The sequence below is a fragment of the Watersipora subatra genome, chromosome 2, assembly GCF_963576615.1.
Source record: "Watersipora subatra chromosome 2, tzWatSuba1.1, whole genome shotgun sequence".
Classification (NCBI taxonomy): domain Eukaryota; kingdom Metazoa; phylum Bryozoa; class Gymnolaemata; order Cheilostomatida; family Watersiporidae; genus Watersipora; species Watersipora subatra.
Genome location: NC_088709.1, coordinates 26,506,722 through 26,522,942, shown reverse-complemented (window position 1 = coordinate 26,522,942; position 16,221 = coordinate 26,506,722). Strand labels below are relative to the sequence as shown.

The window sequence follows — 16,221 nt, the reverse complement described above, 5'->3', positions numbered from 1 at the left end:
AGACGAGAACATTAATGGCAAGCATACGTTTAAAGGCCAAGCAAAAAGAAAAAAGAACGCAAACAGCATGCGTATGAGTACGTCACTATTAAATTATTATAGTATTAAAGTATAACCTAATATTATTAAATACTCTATTATTGGTGAAACAGGAAACGGGAAACTTTAATTGTTAGCGCCACTCTCACAAGCATGAACTCAGCAATAAGAGATTCAAGGAACTGCTAGTAGATGTATAGACTAAAAAGTGAAAGGTAGAAAATTTATCATCAACATCAAATGTTTACTCGCTAGAGCCATATGATTATCTAGTTAAGGTAAGAATTAAGTTTTACAGAGTAGACAGAGTAGTTTTATAAAAAACAGAGTAGTTTCATTAAAGACGCTATCAATCCTCTCACCTGCTCAGGCCGCCTACTACACAAATCTGTTTTGCTATAGAATTGATTGACACACTGAGGCTGCTCGTCAATACAAAATTCACAAACCGTTCTGAACCAACAAACTTTTTTTTACAAATATTATTTACATTTTATTATCATTATTTACATTTTCTTAATCACTTCGCTAAAAGAATTTGGTTCCAGCTAACCACAAACTTGCTGTCAAACTTATCAAATAATTCATTCCAATCTTTATTTGCTATGTCAATTTTTCACCAGTTTAATTTTTGTTTCAGGAGACATAGAAAGTTGGTCCTTGCGAATACCTTTGTAAAGCATTTTTCAAATTTTAAATTGTATATTAAAATATTTGCATATTGTGGTGGTCATAATAAGACTGTACTTAATGAGGTAATAATAATAATAATATATTGTGAAGACTGTACTGTCATTAGACTGCACTGTAAGAACCTGTATCTGTTATCATCCCAATAGCCCTATAAGCTTGCTTGGACTTGATATAAAAGATGATTCGTTTAACGCTGACTGGATAGCACGAAAACTACAGGCAAGCTCTATAGATCTAACAGAAACAAGTACTGCTCCCCCCTCTCTATACTCAGCCAGTATGTATAATATTCACCGTGTTTCCATGCATTCGAAAGGGTTCGGAGTTGCCCACTGCTTACGAATTAGCGCCCTAATGTTTCAATGATTCGGAGGTTACATTATAGATCTCTCCAAAATTTTCTATGCATCCCTCTAAACACAACTTGTTATATAAGCAGGTTCGTTTTCAAGTCACGATCACTTTTCAATTCATGTGTACTCAACTAGTTGCACTAAAAAGTAATTATTTCATCATATTCCTTAGAGCAACCCATCCTTAGAAAAAGTGGTGAGTACGGTAGACCGTTTTCATAGCAGAAACCCGTGTGGTTGTGAGCTGAATTTTATTTTATCCCCTCCACTGGGAAGAGCTTAGTCGAGTATTAATGATACCGACCCATCATCAGTGAGTGTTTCTATGCCAAAGTAGTCTTACAACTCTTCGCACTAATTTAGCAAAATGGCGCCAAATGCATTCGTAATTTACCGTTTCTATGATCTGGGGTGGAAGCAACTCCGAAACCATTCGAACCATGAAGATGAATGAGTATCAACAATGGCGCATTAGTAGAAATAGTAATAGCACTAATGACAAAAACAATAATGACATTCTAATTATACTAATAGTGTAACAATAATGATAATAATAACGGTAAGACAATAATACAACTAAGGGTTAGGTCAAGTGTTTGATAGCAAGAGTGAAATGAGTAAAGTATTGGCGCTAGTGCTGCACGATAAATCGATATAATTCGATGTGATGATATATTTCAGTGGATGATTTTATACTGGGTCAGTTTTCAAATCGATATGAATATCGAAGCCGATATTTAGAAAAAATATCGGCTTCGATATTAATTTTTTTCAAACTGGAGTTGTTTATTCTTTTTAATGTAAAAAGGGGACAACTCATGCTTTTCAACCGATATTAACCAATATCTTCTCATATCGTTCGTGTTAAAGCACATTTAGCACTATATATCGAAAGAAGACAACTCCAATGTTCGATATTTTTCGATACTCGATATATTTAGAGACCAAATAATCAAATGTACATGCAAAGATATCGTGCAGCACTAATTGGCACACAACAATGCATGTCTCGGTGGAAAGTAGTTGCAACAGTAGAGAGAACTGCAAGCAAGCAACAGTCAATGCACACATTCACATTGTCATACCAACAAGTGTTGGTAAGAGCGAATCGTGTCGATGTGTCTCGAGAAGATGGCCCGAGGCTGCAATTTATACACATCTGGATAAGCTAATGCAAAAAATAAGTGGGGTGCTCTAAAAGAATGCTTTGAGATGTCAAACTTTAGTCTACACAAAAATATGGAAATCCCCTGACAGCTAAGATTTTTCCTGCAGAAAACAATTTTCAAGTATAAACTCCATAGCATTGCTGGAATCAATCTTGCAAAGGTTTACACTAAAGTATACATTAGACCAATGAAGGTTTACTGAAAACAAAATCAGAAATTTGCTGCTATTATTGGTTTGACAGCACTATCATTGAGAGTTTTCAACCACTTTTATACGAATGATCAAACAGTCGATCAAGTCAGGAAAAAAGCAATAATACAAATATTTTTAAAAGAGTTAAGTAACAAATCATAATGACTATGAGTTTTATCAGCCTCCAAGAGTCTCGCCAATTTCAATAAAAATCCACGCACTACAGAGACATCTTGTCTTAACATAGTATATTTCGGCATCCCTGATGATAGTAGGACTAAACAACTATTTCTCAGAAAACGAACTGAGCTGTAGTAGCTATCCCTTATGTTAGTTAATCTACCGACTAGCGCAGAGTCGGAGATTTTCAGTCTGACCTCCTCAGCTCTGATCAATTATTATGTTTTAGTTGTCAATTACCAGATATCCAATGTGTGATAATTTTATTTTGCACTTACCCAAAGATGCACTTGTCAATTGCGTTGCTAACTCTTTTACTCTTTTGTCAAAAGAGATAAGATGTATACATAAACATCGTAGTTTCAAATAATCCTTTCATAAATTTTTGTTTTTGTGGTTATAACACCAAATGGTAATACCATTTTATTTATTTAATTAATTTTTGCGGCACCATACGTAAAACATTTTTTCTATTAAAACGATTACAAACTGCCTAATAAAAGCGTGTATATATAAATTTATAATTCTTATAATAAATTAATAATAATTATATAATTGAAAATATATATAAATTTTCATTTCCACAGATATTTTAATATATATATTGAAAAACAAAATATAGATATATATATATACAAAAGTGCTTTAAGCTCCTCACTACATTGCATAGTCTGGTAACCGCTTTAAAACAAACACCAAGGCTGGTGCAGTTTTTATATGCTGAATGGAATGTATCCTTTGATCAATATTTCACTTTTATGCTATAAGAGCACAACTTGCTTTTTAGAAAGGCTAAATAAATCAAATTACCGCCAGCAACCAGCAAAATTATTTTCAAGTGTTTAATAGTTATATTAACGTAAAACCTTTAATTGAACATCCCCTTTATTTGAATGCCACCTTTATTTGAGCGCCACTATGGGATAATGATTGAAAAATAGAGCGCCACCCTTTAATTGAACATCACTTCTATTTGAGCGCCAATATTTGACATTTTTAATCTTTACGAACCCATAATAGCAAGTTATCAGTAGAAAAGTGCCCGCAAAACTATACTACTAAAGACTTGATTACATCAATAACAATTAATTTGTTCGTTGTTTCTGTTCATATCAAAGTTCGTTTTCCAACTCCAAAGCTTTTCGGTTTTTTTCATTGAAACTTTGAAAGCAACACCATAGAAATAATTATTAACTGTATCGAGTTGATTGTAGTTCCTTTTTTAATGTTGTCTTAATACTTAGATGTATGTAAAAAAGGTTTTTGCATTCACGATAGAAACTGTGGAAACTTGAATGTATTTTGAGGCTAACATTTTGAGGCTATGTTGATTCCACATGGTTTCTCTTTATTTGCGTTAGAAGAGTGCATTCAAAATGACATCGTGTAAAAGTTTTGCTCTGCTAGAAATTGTTTGGAAGCTAGTATCGACTAGCTCAGCTGTGCAGAAAATGGGTTGAGGTCAGATGACACTGAGGAGGGTATTGAACAGCCAGAAGAATATGAAATGGCTCTAAACAGAAGCGACAATCAGAACGCAACTGGCTGAGCAAACAATGCTAATATTTTTGTTTTGAAAATGCTAATACTTGTTTCAAAATGTTAATTTTTGTTTTTGCATGTATTATAATTATGGTTTGTTTATGTCGCTCGTACTTAAATATATAGTTTAGCATTTGATAGATTATTATTATTACTATAAAACATGTAAATTTGCAGATTTATAGCATATTATTTGATATCATGATTGCGGTAATCTGAACTCGGCTTACAATGGATCGACGCTTGTACCTCCTGTTTTATTGCACATTAAAAACCAGTTTTGGCTGCAAACTGTAGCAAACATATCAATGAGTGCGATGAGCTTTTATACAACCCTGCTAAATATAGTTATAAAATGAAAATATGCTTTCAAACTTAAATCGAAATTTAAAAAACTTGAAAGCTCCAACAAATTGCAACGCAGGATATAAAATAATCGTAGGTTAACTGCAAGCAATAGATATCAACTGGTAGAAACATGTATCAGCTTCTTTGTGCATATTTATTCAAAGATCTACGACAAGTTGGAGGTATGCTAGCAAATTTCTTGCATTCAAAGAAGTCAATGTCACACCGCTTAAAGGAAAGTGCCAAATAAAGGGGACATTCGATTTGCCCGTGAAAGGGTTAAATTTATTTTTCTCAAAATTCTGATTCGGTGTTTGAAAATACAATGCCACCTTTTATTTGAACCTCCCCCCTAATAAAGCGTCGCTCTAAAAAAGGGTTGGCAAATAGAGCGCCATGGCGTTCAAATAAAGGTTTTACGGAATGTGTAAGTTATCAACGTAGACGTTTTCCAATGAACAGTGTAGCCATCTGTACAGAACACGCTCAGAAAAACCAAAGTGTTAATAGTAACAACAAAATTGTCTACCAGCAGCAGCCTACCATCAACCTTAATGCTCCTTCAGCAACCCTTTGACCAAGCATATGCATAGAGCACAAGATATGTAACAGCACAAAGAAAGATGGAAGGAGTGAAGCGAGACCAAAGAGAGACAGCCGAAAGTTTTTGGGATATCACTCGTGGTGAGAACATAATTAAATATACAAATTACTCAATAATATCCATGCATTTTTATGGCCCAGTTTCTACCCTATGACGACATGGTGGAAGATAAGTTACGTATAACTTATTATTGCCCAAAATAATCATCAAAGAATGTTTTTCATTACATGCCAAATAATCATGAAAAGACAAAAATCATGAATTATTGAGTTGAACAAAAGTGTTTTAAAAGTTGGATGCTACCTTAACCTTAACACCTAACCTATACCTCAGTGAAAATAGGACTAGTCCACAAGTTTACTAGAAGAAAAGGAAATCATCTTACCTCCGCTGACGATGATGGGAAAAGCATTGGTTGCCAGTTGGACCTTAGATCGAACTCCAACCAGCAGAGGTCCTCCCCTCCTACAGAACCATGCAAAATACTGTATGCTTCCACTTGACAGCTGTCTTTCAAAGAGCTAGGCATACTTGCGAAACAATTGAAAAAATTAATTTTTACATCACAAAGTTCTCTCTCATATATGAATCACTCAAATTCGCCATTTTGATCAAAATATGGAAGTTTTTGCTCAAAGTTACAGGTCACTATCTTCTCACGCGTAGCAATACCAAACTAGCATCTTTTAATCAAAAAGATAAATACAGATTTCAAATTAAAAGCAGTTATATGATTTACAGAAACATCACAAAGTTCTAAAATTAAAGCTCAATTGACATGCTAGGAGCGTAACCTCACGCCACCAACAGAAAGTTAGACTCACTAACTACAAAAATTATAGACTTATCTACCTTAACTATTATAACTACTCTATATATAAACCATAGACTTATCCACCATAACTATTGCAAGTGCTAGTACATGTATGTATAAATCACAACTGATTGAACCTTATCTACTATCTTAAACTACATCAGAGACAACTCCAACAGATCATAACTGCAATGTACATGATAAAGGATATGCATGTATTTTAACGGCGTGACAGGAGAATATTACAAACTTTTGGAAACAGGAGTTGTTTTATATTTTGGATTACATGAAAACCAAAATAAGAGTTACCTCCCCTTGCTCGGTAGACAACTGCTGGCTAGGATTCTACTGTTTTTGCAATACCTCATATATATTACGCATTGGCCGATTTCCTAGTTCAAAATAGCTGAAGATTTTGCATGAGCTGTCTTGGTTATATTCAATAAATAACAAAATTAAAACTTGAGAAATAACAGAGTTCGCTGACTTGTGGTGTATTATAATAGCAACATTGTATTTCCCATAACACACAGCGCAATCCCTCAGTAATGAAAACTTAAAAACATAGACTTGATAACGTCGTGCCCACCCACAATTATATGTGCACTAAGATCCTCTTGCGTTACATATTTTAGGCTATCTTTAAAGAAGTTCTACAAAGCGTCTGATGGGACAAACAGATATAGTCATAAAGTTAGCCTACAGAAAAAGGTCTTACAGTTACCCTGGTTAGTGGTTAGTAACGGGTAGCGAATGGAGTTAGTCATCAGGCTATAACGACAATGTCATTGACCTACCCTCCTGCTTAGGGCAACAGCACTTAGTAATTATAACAATCATACTGTATTACCTACTAGGCTTTAACTATGCCTAGTAATTATAGTTGATTCATAAATACCTCTGTCCAGAGAAAGTAAGTTGTCTGTTCCCTGGCCTGCATTTATTAGATTTATGCTACCTATTTTGTATTTAATAGAGTTACGCGAGCTATATTGTATGTAACAGACTTCTGATAGCTGTTAGCCCAAGTAATAAAGTTATGCATGATATCCTTTATTTATAGCACATGAGCTACCTAACCTGTATTTAATATAGAGTTATGCTCTCTACGTTGTATGTAATAGACATGCTAGCTATCCTGTGTTTAAAGAGTTATGCTAAGTTACTCTGTCCTAAACTTCCCATGCATCTAACTAAAGAGAAGATGAACTATTTGCTAAAAACAAGGCGATGATGAAAAATAGATACGATGCTGATTATGTCTGAAACTGAAAGGGAGAGAGATGTACAGGAACATACCTTGTGGCCACCAGTTCTCCTGGATAGTGCGTGCTCTTGAACACCAGAGCAAATGAGCCCTCCTACAATTTGTACACGAACATTTCAAAACATGGTGTGAGTCATTCGAAACGTTGGAAAATTAAATTCTATTATCAAGGAAGAACTTTCAGAACATAAAAACACAAAATTTTAGTACATTTTATCAGAAAGTATCAGTATTTTTCTATCGTTTAGGATTATTGTTCACGTTTGAGGTGATTTTATTGCGAGGATGTTTCTAGATTAAAATCGATAAAACTTGATCACGGTTAAAGCTTTCAGATTCACACGAAAGTGCGATTATGTCTACAGTTGCGCTTCAGCGAAGAGACCGACAGAATGGAAACTATTACCGTTACAACTTTAACCCAATAGTCGAAAGCAACAACGAGAGAGACAGGGAGCGGCACAAATAGTGACGCCATTTCGGCATGAATTTTTCTTTTGGGTGTTTTGATCACGATCAAATTTTGTTGATTTTAATCTTAAAGCATCTTAACCAGATCGCCTCAAGCATCAAAAACAATCGCAATTTATAGAAAGATACCAGCACTTTCTGATAAAATCTATTTAAATTTGTGTAAGTTCATCTGTAATAATAGAAATCCATCTAAATTTTAATCATAGAAGATTAAATTTTATTTAAATCATTGTAATTTAAATCATTTTAATTAAATTTAATCATTTGTAAAAGCTCTGTTTAGCCATAGAAGATGTCCCAATAAATTACTCCTCATGAATGAATCGACTATTAGTGATTACGCGCCTGTCATAAACACCGGAGACTACTGCTGAGTCGGCTATCTAGCACATAAACACCGGAGATTACTGCTGAGTCGGCTGTTTAGCACATAAACACCGGAGACTACTGCTGAGTCGGCTATCTAGCACATAAACACCGGAGACAACTGCTGAGTGGACTATCTAGCAAACAGATTGCAAAAAACCGGAGAGTGGGTGGAGAGAGATTCCGAAACAACAAATAGCCTCTATGTGACATCATCACTCATCATCTGACGCGCGTGGCTGAACTATAGACTACACCGACCAACAACTCTAACAGGATAGTAAGAGATAAGCTCTCATCATATCCGTGATGACAACATAGGCGAAATGAGTCATGTGCATTCTGATGTCACAACTTTCCAGCAAATACCAAAACAGATACTTGATTTCCATGAAACCGTTTTTACAAGTGTATAAATTTTGCAGAAAACTTGGGCTGAACACGATGATTGATTATTCATCCAATGCAAATGAGCCATCGGTTACGATCTTCCTTTACAAAAGCATAATCGTCAATACATATTGTGAAATACAGTTGAGTGTAGTTATGATTGTACTGCTAGCCAATATTTCGCTACTAGGATAAGCTCTAAGCGCAATGGGTCGCAACTGTTCAACTATTTTCTGCAGTTCCCAGCTCTAGTTGATCATCGTGTGGAAGCTAAAATAACTTAAAGATTAGCTTACACAAAATTTGTGTAGATTTTATAAGAAAATGTAGACACTTTTTTATCATTTGCCATTGTTTTTGATGTTTGGGATGATCTGATTGCTGAGATAAATCGAAGGCGCAATCATGACATCTATAATTCCATAGAGATCGGCAGACTAGAGGCGCGCAACGCTTCAACTTGAACGCAATTGCTGATATCATCTATCGCAACCGATACCAACTAGAGCAAGATAATAAGCATTTTAACAAGATAACAGCTAGTGAAGCCATTCAGCACATTTTCTTTTATCGTTTTAATCGAGATCAAGTTTCATTAATTTTAATCTAGAAACATCCTGTCAGTCAGATCACCTCAAAAATTGAAAACAATCGCAAATGATAGAAAAATACCTATATTTAAATTATATACCTATACCTATATTAAAAATACTGAAACTTTCTAATAAAATCTACAAAAACTTGGTGTAAGTTCATCTTACACCAAGTTTTTATAGATAAGGACTACAATAAGTACATAAGGACTAATAAACTATCAAATTTTTATGCATTTTAGATGATTGTTATCAGAGTACTCTGAATCAATATTTATATCAACTAATTTTCCTGACTTTTAATTTTTCTAACTAAAGATCCATAAATAATGATTTTGGCATGTTGCCAATTTAAACTAAAATTATACTGCATTAAAGTTTACTATATCAAGCTCAGACCAACTGCAATCACAATACATAAATTTGAGTAGAAACCCGACGACACTTCCAATGTATGTTTAACAGCAAGACTCAGTGGGTATTCTTCGATGGGTCCTTCTATAAGACCAGTTCTTTGAAAAATTTCATTTGGCCCTTTTTTCGAAAACCTAATCCTTTGTAATAATCTGTGTGCCCACGCATTGAATGCTGCTACAGAAAACCAACCTTCCCAGTGAAGATATACACAGACAGTCATGACAGAGTAGTTTTATGTTTGTCCAGACATCTCACTGCTGCCAATACAAGTATCGTATATACCATAGTCAAAAACGCAGAATATTGTACAAGTGTAGATGCAGCTAAAAATGACGACTTAACCTAATAAATGGATGTGAAGGTCATCCTTACCAGCTGTTGGATGGTCTCAGCTACCAGCTTCTGAAAGGTGACACCATTATTTTTGTGGCAGCTGTGCAGGTGCTTAATAAGCTTGGCAATCGACTCGGTATCAGACTCGGATTCAAACTTGTACCCTTTCTTCTCCTGCAAACCATTCTTATTCGCTCATAATACTGACGCAATTAGTAAGAAATCTTTGTCTTTTGTCAGAGTATAGAAACTTATTATAAATGCCTATGACGGAGGTTAAGGCTGGTTCACACTACAACACCATAAATCGACATTGTCCTCTCAAATATTCGTCGAATATGTACATCGTAAACCGATGGCATGGTCGAGCTAACACGAGTACGTCGAGAAAGATTACAGATGTCAAACTTTCCTGATAGTTTGCTGATCATCCATGACAGCCTGTGTAATGTGTACCACTTCGGCGATGATGATTGGCTGCTGTAGATTGCTCAATCTATATTCCTTTCACGGCAGTCACTGCGGGACTAGTATTTCATCGTTTCAGCAACCGCTTTGTATAATAAGAGCGCCATACAATGGACTACTCGCTCATGTAAACGCGGATCGGTCTGTGATAGTGTGAACATTTTTATTACAGACGATCACTGAAGTATTGTTTGATTAACACCGATCGATTTAGTATGAACCAGCCTCTAATTTCATATCTGCTGGAGTATACACGAGCAAACCCCCTAAAACTGAATGTTTTCCATGATAGCTTTGGAGCTAAAGTATATGTACGCTTACGCTACAAAGAGTGGTTTCGCAGAACAATATTTGAACAACCTTAAACACTTCAGACACAAAAGATCTGATAAAATTACATAATATCTGTCATTAACAACTTCAAGTCACAGACAAACATGGCAACCGTCTCAACATCTGTGAGTTATCGCATGTTTGACCTGTTTACAAGTTCACAGAGATGAGCGACAGCTAATACTGGGAAGATATAGAAATCGGATCCTCCCAGCAACAGGAACTTAAATATTCACATCTGAAAATAAACCTGTAAGGAATTTGCGGTGGGAACTTGTTATGCAAAAATAGTCAGAGTAGATAAAAAAAATCTTGCATCCATGGCAACAAACTAACATTGAAATCAATTGTGCTGCATACAATTGATACAAGAACTGGGTCGAAAAAGACATCAATACATTGCTACCAAAAAATTCACAAGATCATTGAAAAGTTAAACAACCTACCAGAAAGAGCTTGATATCCTTGTAGTTGGTAATAATGCCATTGTGGATCACCACAAACTCTGTAAAGAAACCACATCAAAAGAGGTAATCTACTTAGCGAATACAGACCGTTCCCGTTAACCAACAGAGACGACTACATTCCACAAAAACCGCTCCCTTCAATAGTAACTTGCTAAACAAACTTCGTCTGATATTTGAGGGTTGTAACATGATAAACTGGCAGCTAGCAACAAATGGTTGAAACACAAACTACATCCATTGCCAAGAATAAAGCTCTTAGCTCACGTAGCATCACTAAATCACATTATTAAAACAAGTAAATGTATTTTATGTCTAACTTTATTTGGCATCGGTAATCATCAACAAAATGATGTTTTTCATTACATAATAAAAGTTAAAAAAAAATAAAAAGACAGAAATCGGGAATTATTGAGTGAGTTGAACAGACGTGTTTTAAAAGCTAGTAATCTAATAGTATTGCAGAGGAGTCGCGATAGTGAATTGTAGGTTGTAGTAACAGAAAGTTCACAAACTGAAACATGTGAATGGTGGATGTAGTATGTTGGTGTCATAAAATAGAAAGCGATGTTTGTCATATGTCTGGAAGGTTAAATACAAATATTCCGGGCATACCGTAAACCCTCTATTTGAACGCCACCTTTATTTGACCGCCACTATAGGAGAAAGGTTGAAAAATAGAGCGCCACCCTTTAATTGAACGCAACCTCTATTATAAATCGTACAGATAATAAATCGATGACATCATTAACAATTAATTATTTCGTGGTTGCTGTTCATATCGAAGTTTGTATTCCGACTCCAAAGCCTACGATTTTGTGCATGACAAAGCGATGTTTATCATGTTTGGGACAAATACAAATAATTTGGGCTGAGTTCGCGCATGATTTTAAAACCTGTAACACAAGTGTGACAACGAGTGAGTTTGGTATAAGGCGATATGTTCAAAGATTCTGTGGTGCGGTGAGTAGAAGTGTGGTAAGCTAAAAGTACGACAATAATTAAATGAGAAAACAAGTAAAATTGGAACAGAAGTGAGAGAAGAAAAGATTGTGGTAAATGCCGAGAATAGGCAATACAGTACCAGATAAGGCGAGTATGAAGGCAGAGGCGATGCAGCGGAGAGAAAATCACAAATGAAGAAAAAAATCTAAAGCAATGGCCCACAATACTAAGTAACCATAAATTTAAACATCAATCGCGCATTTCATATTCAAACAGACAATCATCATCTTTCGTGAAAGGAACGATTCTAGAACCTTCCAACGCCATTATATGCGCAAATCATGACCACGGGAGAAGAGATAACTTGACAAGGCATGCAATGCAGAATAAGTCAAAGAACGATAAGACATCTATAGGTGGTGACAGCCTACTGACCATTGTTGTCATCAGATCTGTGAGGGTGGCTGTTGCGGGGACTTGGCTCACCGTGGGTCGCCCACCGAGTGTGGGATATGCCGGCATGACAGAGCAATGGCGTTTCCTTGTCAATATCTTTCTGCTCTAGAATAAAAAAGAAGACCTCGTTTTATATGGTGTAATATATCATTATGGTAGTACTAGACCCTTCTGCTGCTTTTAAACGAGACAAAATTTTTTGACATATTCTGAACGTGTACTTAAAAAAATTCAGAGGAATTCCATGAAATAAGCTTCAAGCAAATAACGGCCCTTGCTTGAAAATTGGACTAGATCGAAACAGCTAGATTCGAAATGGGACTTTTTGGCGGAGATATTCTGGTGCAGGACTTTTTTACATGACAATTTCTGAGCAACTTTGTTATGCATTTAAAAAAGGTATTACATGTGAAGTTTCATAAATAAAATAATGATTTTTGCCTTTTTCGTTATCATGTTTTTTTATCATCGTGTTTTTATTTGCTGTATATAAGAAAAAATAAGTTTTTATCCTTATAAGTTTTTTAATAAGTTTCATCATCCTAAGATGAAAGAAGAGAGCTTCTCTTACCAGTCAAATCTCACAAAGGAATACTTAGCTAGTATTTGAGTATTGGAGCCTGCTTTGCTTTCTTGACAACCAACAATATCAACATGGAATCACTGGGAGTGTAGCCTACACAACAAGATCACACAACCCAAACTATATTCTTTTGACTTCATTAGGCTGAAAAACTTGTCTACCCAAATGCTGCCAATAATATTACAGTTTAGCAGAAAAAACTAGCATAAGAGAATTGAGTCTACTTGCCGGCTACAATATACCGGTTGCGGTAGCACCCATATCAGTTGCCCACAAGAATGCACTTTAACAGTGAACGCTCCACCTTCAGGTTTTTTTGTGAAAAGCTTCCAAAGAATTTAAAGTTCAAGTTATTACTAGTAACCATGGTTACAAGCTAATTTGTGTGTCACAGGAAAATTTATCAGAATACGAAGCCGGGCTAAATCTAATTTTTGGCCTTGAAGTCTAACCAGCTTTCAAGGACATTCAACTCACAATAAAAGACAGGGTAAAGCTAACAGCTGGACTTTAGCCAGACACTGGAGAGTAGATAAGGCCCAGTAAACTTGACTAGTTTTAGGTTTGAAGTGCTGATATGCCACACAGTAAGGATATAAGCAGGGATATCATAAGGCTAAATACCTAGCTATAAGGTTGAGCGGTAATAGAAAAAAGTACAACATAAATTGTACCCAGAGAGTCTATCTTTCCGGTGATCTGTTGAAGCCACTTTGCTTAAAAACATCGTAGCCTGAGCTATTACTATCTACTTGAAATGAGGGACATATGCAAGTCCATGTCTGTGAGTTGTTGCATAGATTCAATGCCGAGTTATAGAGTGCTTAAACACTTGCATGATTTGTAAATGAAGATTAATGGATCAGCGAAACTCAGTTACAATCACAACAAAATATATTATTTTGAAGTAATGAGAATTTGCCTTTGTTTTTTGTGACCTCATTTTATCATGGTCAGCCATGTTTGTAGACAACTTTTACCATTGAAAACATGAAACTTCTGTAATTAGTTTTTGCAAATGATGCTGTTGTTCGCAGTTTTGTATAGCGAATGTGAACACTTTTATCCATAGAATCCCGATATAATATCAAAATAACAGCAAAAATACTATTCAATAATATAAAGTGAACAATAATGACAGTTGTTTGTCTACGAATATGGCGGCGTTTCCGCGAACGAGCGCATGTCCAGACAAATTGATGACGTCAAAAAATGAAAGCTACAAAGTTTTTTTAAAGAGGGTGAGAAAATTCCCCCAGATAAAGAGCACGAAAATACACTCACAGAGAGGAAGATAATTTGTGCAGACTGCTCAGTCCCAAGCTCTACAAACAGAGCTGAGGAGAGAGAGAGCAGAAGAAAAACCGACTTCAGAATTTTTTTTACGAAGCTAAGAAAGCTTCTTAAAAAAGTGTGCCCAAAGAAAGAACGAAAGAATTGGTTGACAGATTTACAAAATTTTCCCAGACAGAGCATGAGAATACGCCCCCCCCCCAGTGTATGCCCAACTATTTCATCTAAATGAATGCAGAGAGTGTAATTACTTGACTACTGTTTATTACTATGATCAAATGCAGGACTAGCTCTATTGTGCAGCAATTGTTAAATATATGCACAATTGTTTGCTGAGCTGACACCAATGCAAACAAAACACGTCATTGTTACGTGTCATACTATACGCTGAATGTCAACTGAATGAAAGCAGTTCGAGTACAATCCGGATAATGCTGCTCTTACCAGTGCACTAACTTAAACACATGTTCTCAGGGCAATGCTACAAAAATATTCATGAAGTTGATCACCTTACCTAAAATCTCTTGCTGTAGGGCCGCAACTTTCCCTTTTTGTTTGATGATAAGAATGTTATCTTGGCACTCACCCTGTCCACCATCTATGGCAAGACCTGAAATCAATTTACAGCTTTATCTACTGGCCGATAAAAAAGTGTAAATGGACAGTACTTAAGATGAGGAATATTCAAAGAGGTACCTGCAGAGTCATAACCTCTGTATTCTAGTCGCTGCAAGCCCCCGATGAGTATGTCAAGGATTTGCTGTCTTTTCACTGGTACCATGTAGTTAAGATATGCAAATATTCCTGAAAAAGATACATAGCAGAAAGGTAATTTAATTAAAACATTATGAGTTACAACTGAATCAAAGTCCAAAATAAAATCATGTTTAAAATTTTATATAGTAAGGAAATCAGTAAAGTCACAATCTGTAGTAGACAACAAAACTTACCACACATTTTTGATCTGTAAGATTTAGGTTTCTGAAAAAAAATTAAAAAGCAATTAATAGCAGCAAATGGCCGTAGGTTATTAGAATGTACCAGTCATGAGTGCTCCATGCAACTCATCAGCTTTGCAAGATACCAGTTTTAGTGGGCATGTACGGAAATATAGGCAACCAATACAAAATACAAATGTAGACAAGTGGCTTGCATTATTAGCTATATATTGCCAAATGTTGCATTACATCAATGATATAACCCCCCCCCCCCCATAGGGGAGTGGGGTTTATGTCATTCATTACATCAACTTTCATCAAATTCCTTCTTTTAAATTTTAAAATTCTCATGTTAAAAAAAAAGCTTCTTTTCTTACACATGCTTTTCACACAGGTTTAGCTTATCAAAATATTTGAGCCTTGTTATGTGAAAAATCTGTAGCCAGCTATAACTATTTCTACAACTTCCAGGTCAGTAAACACGAGTGAGAACAAACATTAATCAAGTAATAGTATAATTCTAGAACAATGCTTATGTAGATTATCGTTGTCGCTTTTATCACATACCTACCGATATACGAGTTTGTTATAATTCTGCGTCGCATGCGGCTATAAAATCCTTTATATACTCCAAATGACTGTACCCCATTCACTAATCAAAATAATAAAAAATACAATAAAACTGTTTGGGTAGGAATTACATCTTACCTCAGCCGTTTACTGTAAATAAATAGTTTATATGTAAATTATGAGGCTCACAGGCTATGTGTTTCAAACTTCGCATACTTTCAACATGATCCAAGCAAGTGCAAAACTTTGGCATGAGAATATTAATAAAAGCTTGATTATTGTGAAACACAAGCTATAGCAAATCCTCAGCGTTTTCAATGTGTTTTAGTGGGCGTCTCTTTCGGTGTTTTAAACTAAGGCTATACCTGTCGCGACCCTTCTCAATCACTATTCTGC

The 16,221-nt window shown here is 35.5% G+C and overlaps 1 protein-coding gene across 3 annotated transcripts in view; it reads right to left on the bottom strand.

Annotated features, from left to right (window-relative positions):
- LOC137387748 (glutamine--fructose-6-phosphate aminotransferase [isomerizing] 2-like) overlaps positions 1 to 15,907 on the bottom strand; it is a 30,089-nt gene extending 14,182 nt beyond the window's left edge. For 2 of the 3 annotated variants that reach the window (XM_068074251.1, XM_068074252.1), the window contains exons 1-9: positions 15,827 to 15,907; positions 15,268 to 15,298; positions 15,014 to 15,121; positions 14,832 to 14,927; positions 12,421 to 12,546; positions 11,023 to 11,081; positions 9,815 to 9,949; positions 7,235 to 7,296; positions 5,507 to 5,586 (exon numbers count right to left, since the gene is read on the bottom strand). In XM_068074251.1, coding sequence (XP_067930352.1) covers positions 5,507 to 5,586; positions 7,235 to 7,296; positions 9,815 to 9,949; positions 11,023 to 11,081; positions 12,421 to 12,546; positions 14,832 to 14,927; positions 15,014 to 15,121; positions 15,268 to 15,274 — 673 coding nt within the window. In that variant the 5' untranslated portion in view covers positions 15,275 to 15,298; positions 15,827 to 15,907. Of the gene's footprint in view, positions 1 to 2,170; positions 2,228 to 5,506; positions 5,587 to 7,234; positions 7,297 to 9,814; positions 9,950 to 11,022; positions 11,082 to 12,420; positions 12,547 to 14,831; positions 14,928 to 15,013; positions 15,122 to 15,267; positions 15,299 to 15,826 lie in introns of all 3 variants that reach the window. The other variant, XM_068074250.1, reaches the window with a different exon arrangement.
- Between the last annotated feature and the right edge of the window lie 314 nt (positions 15,908 to 16,221).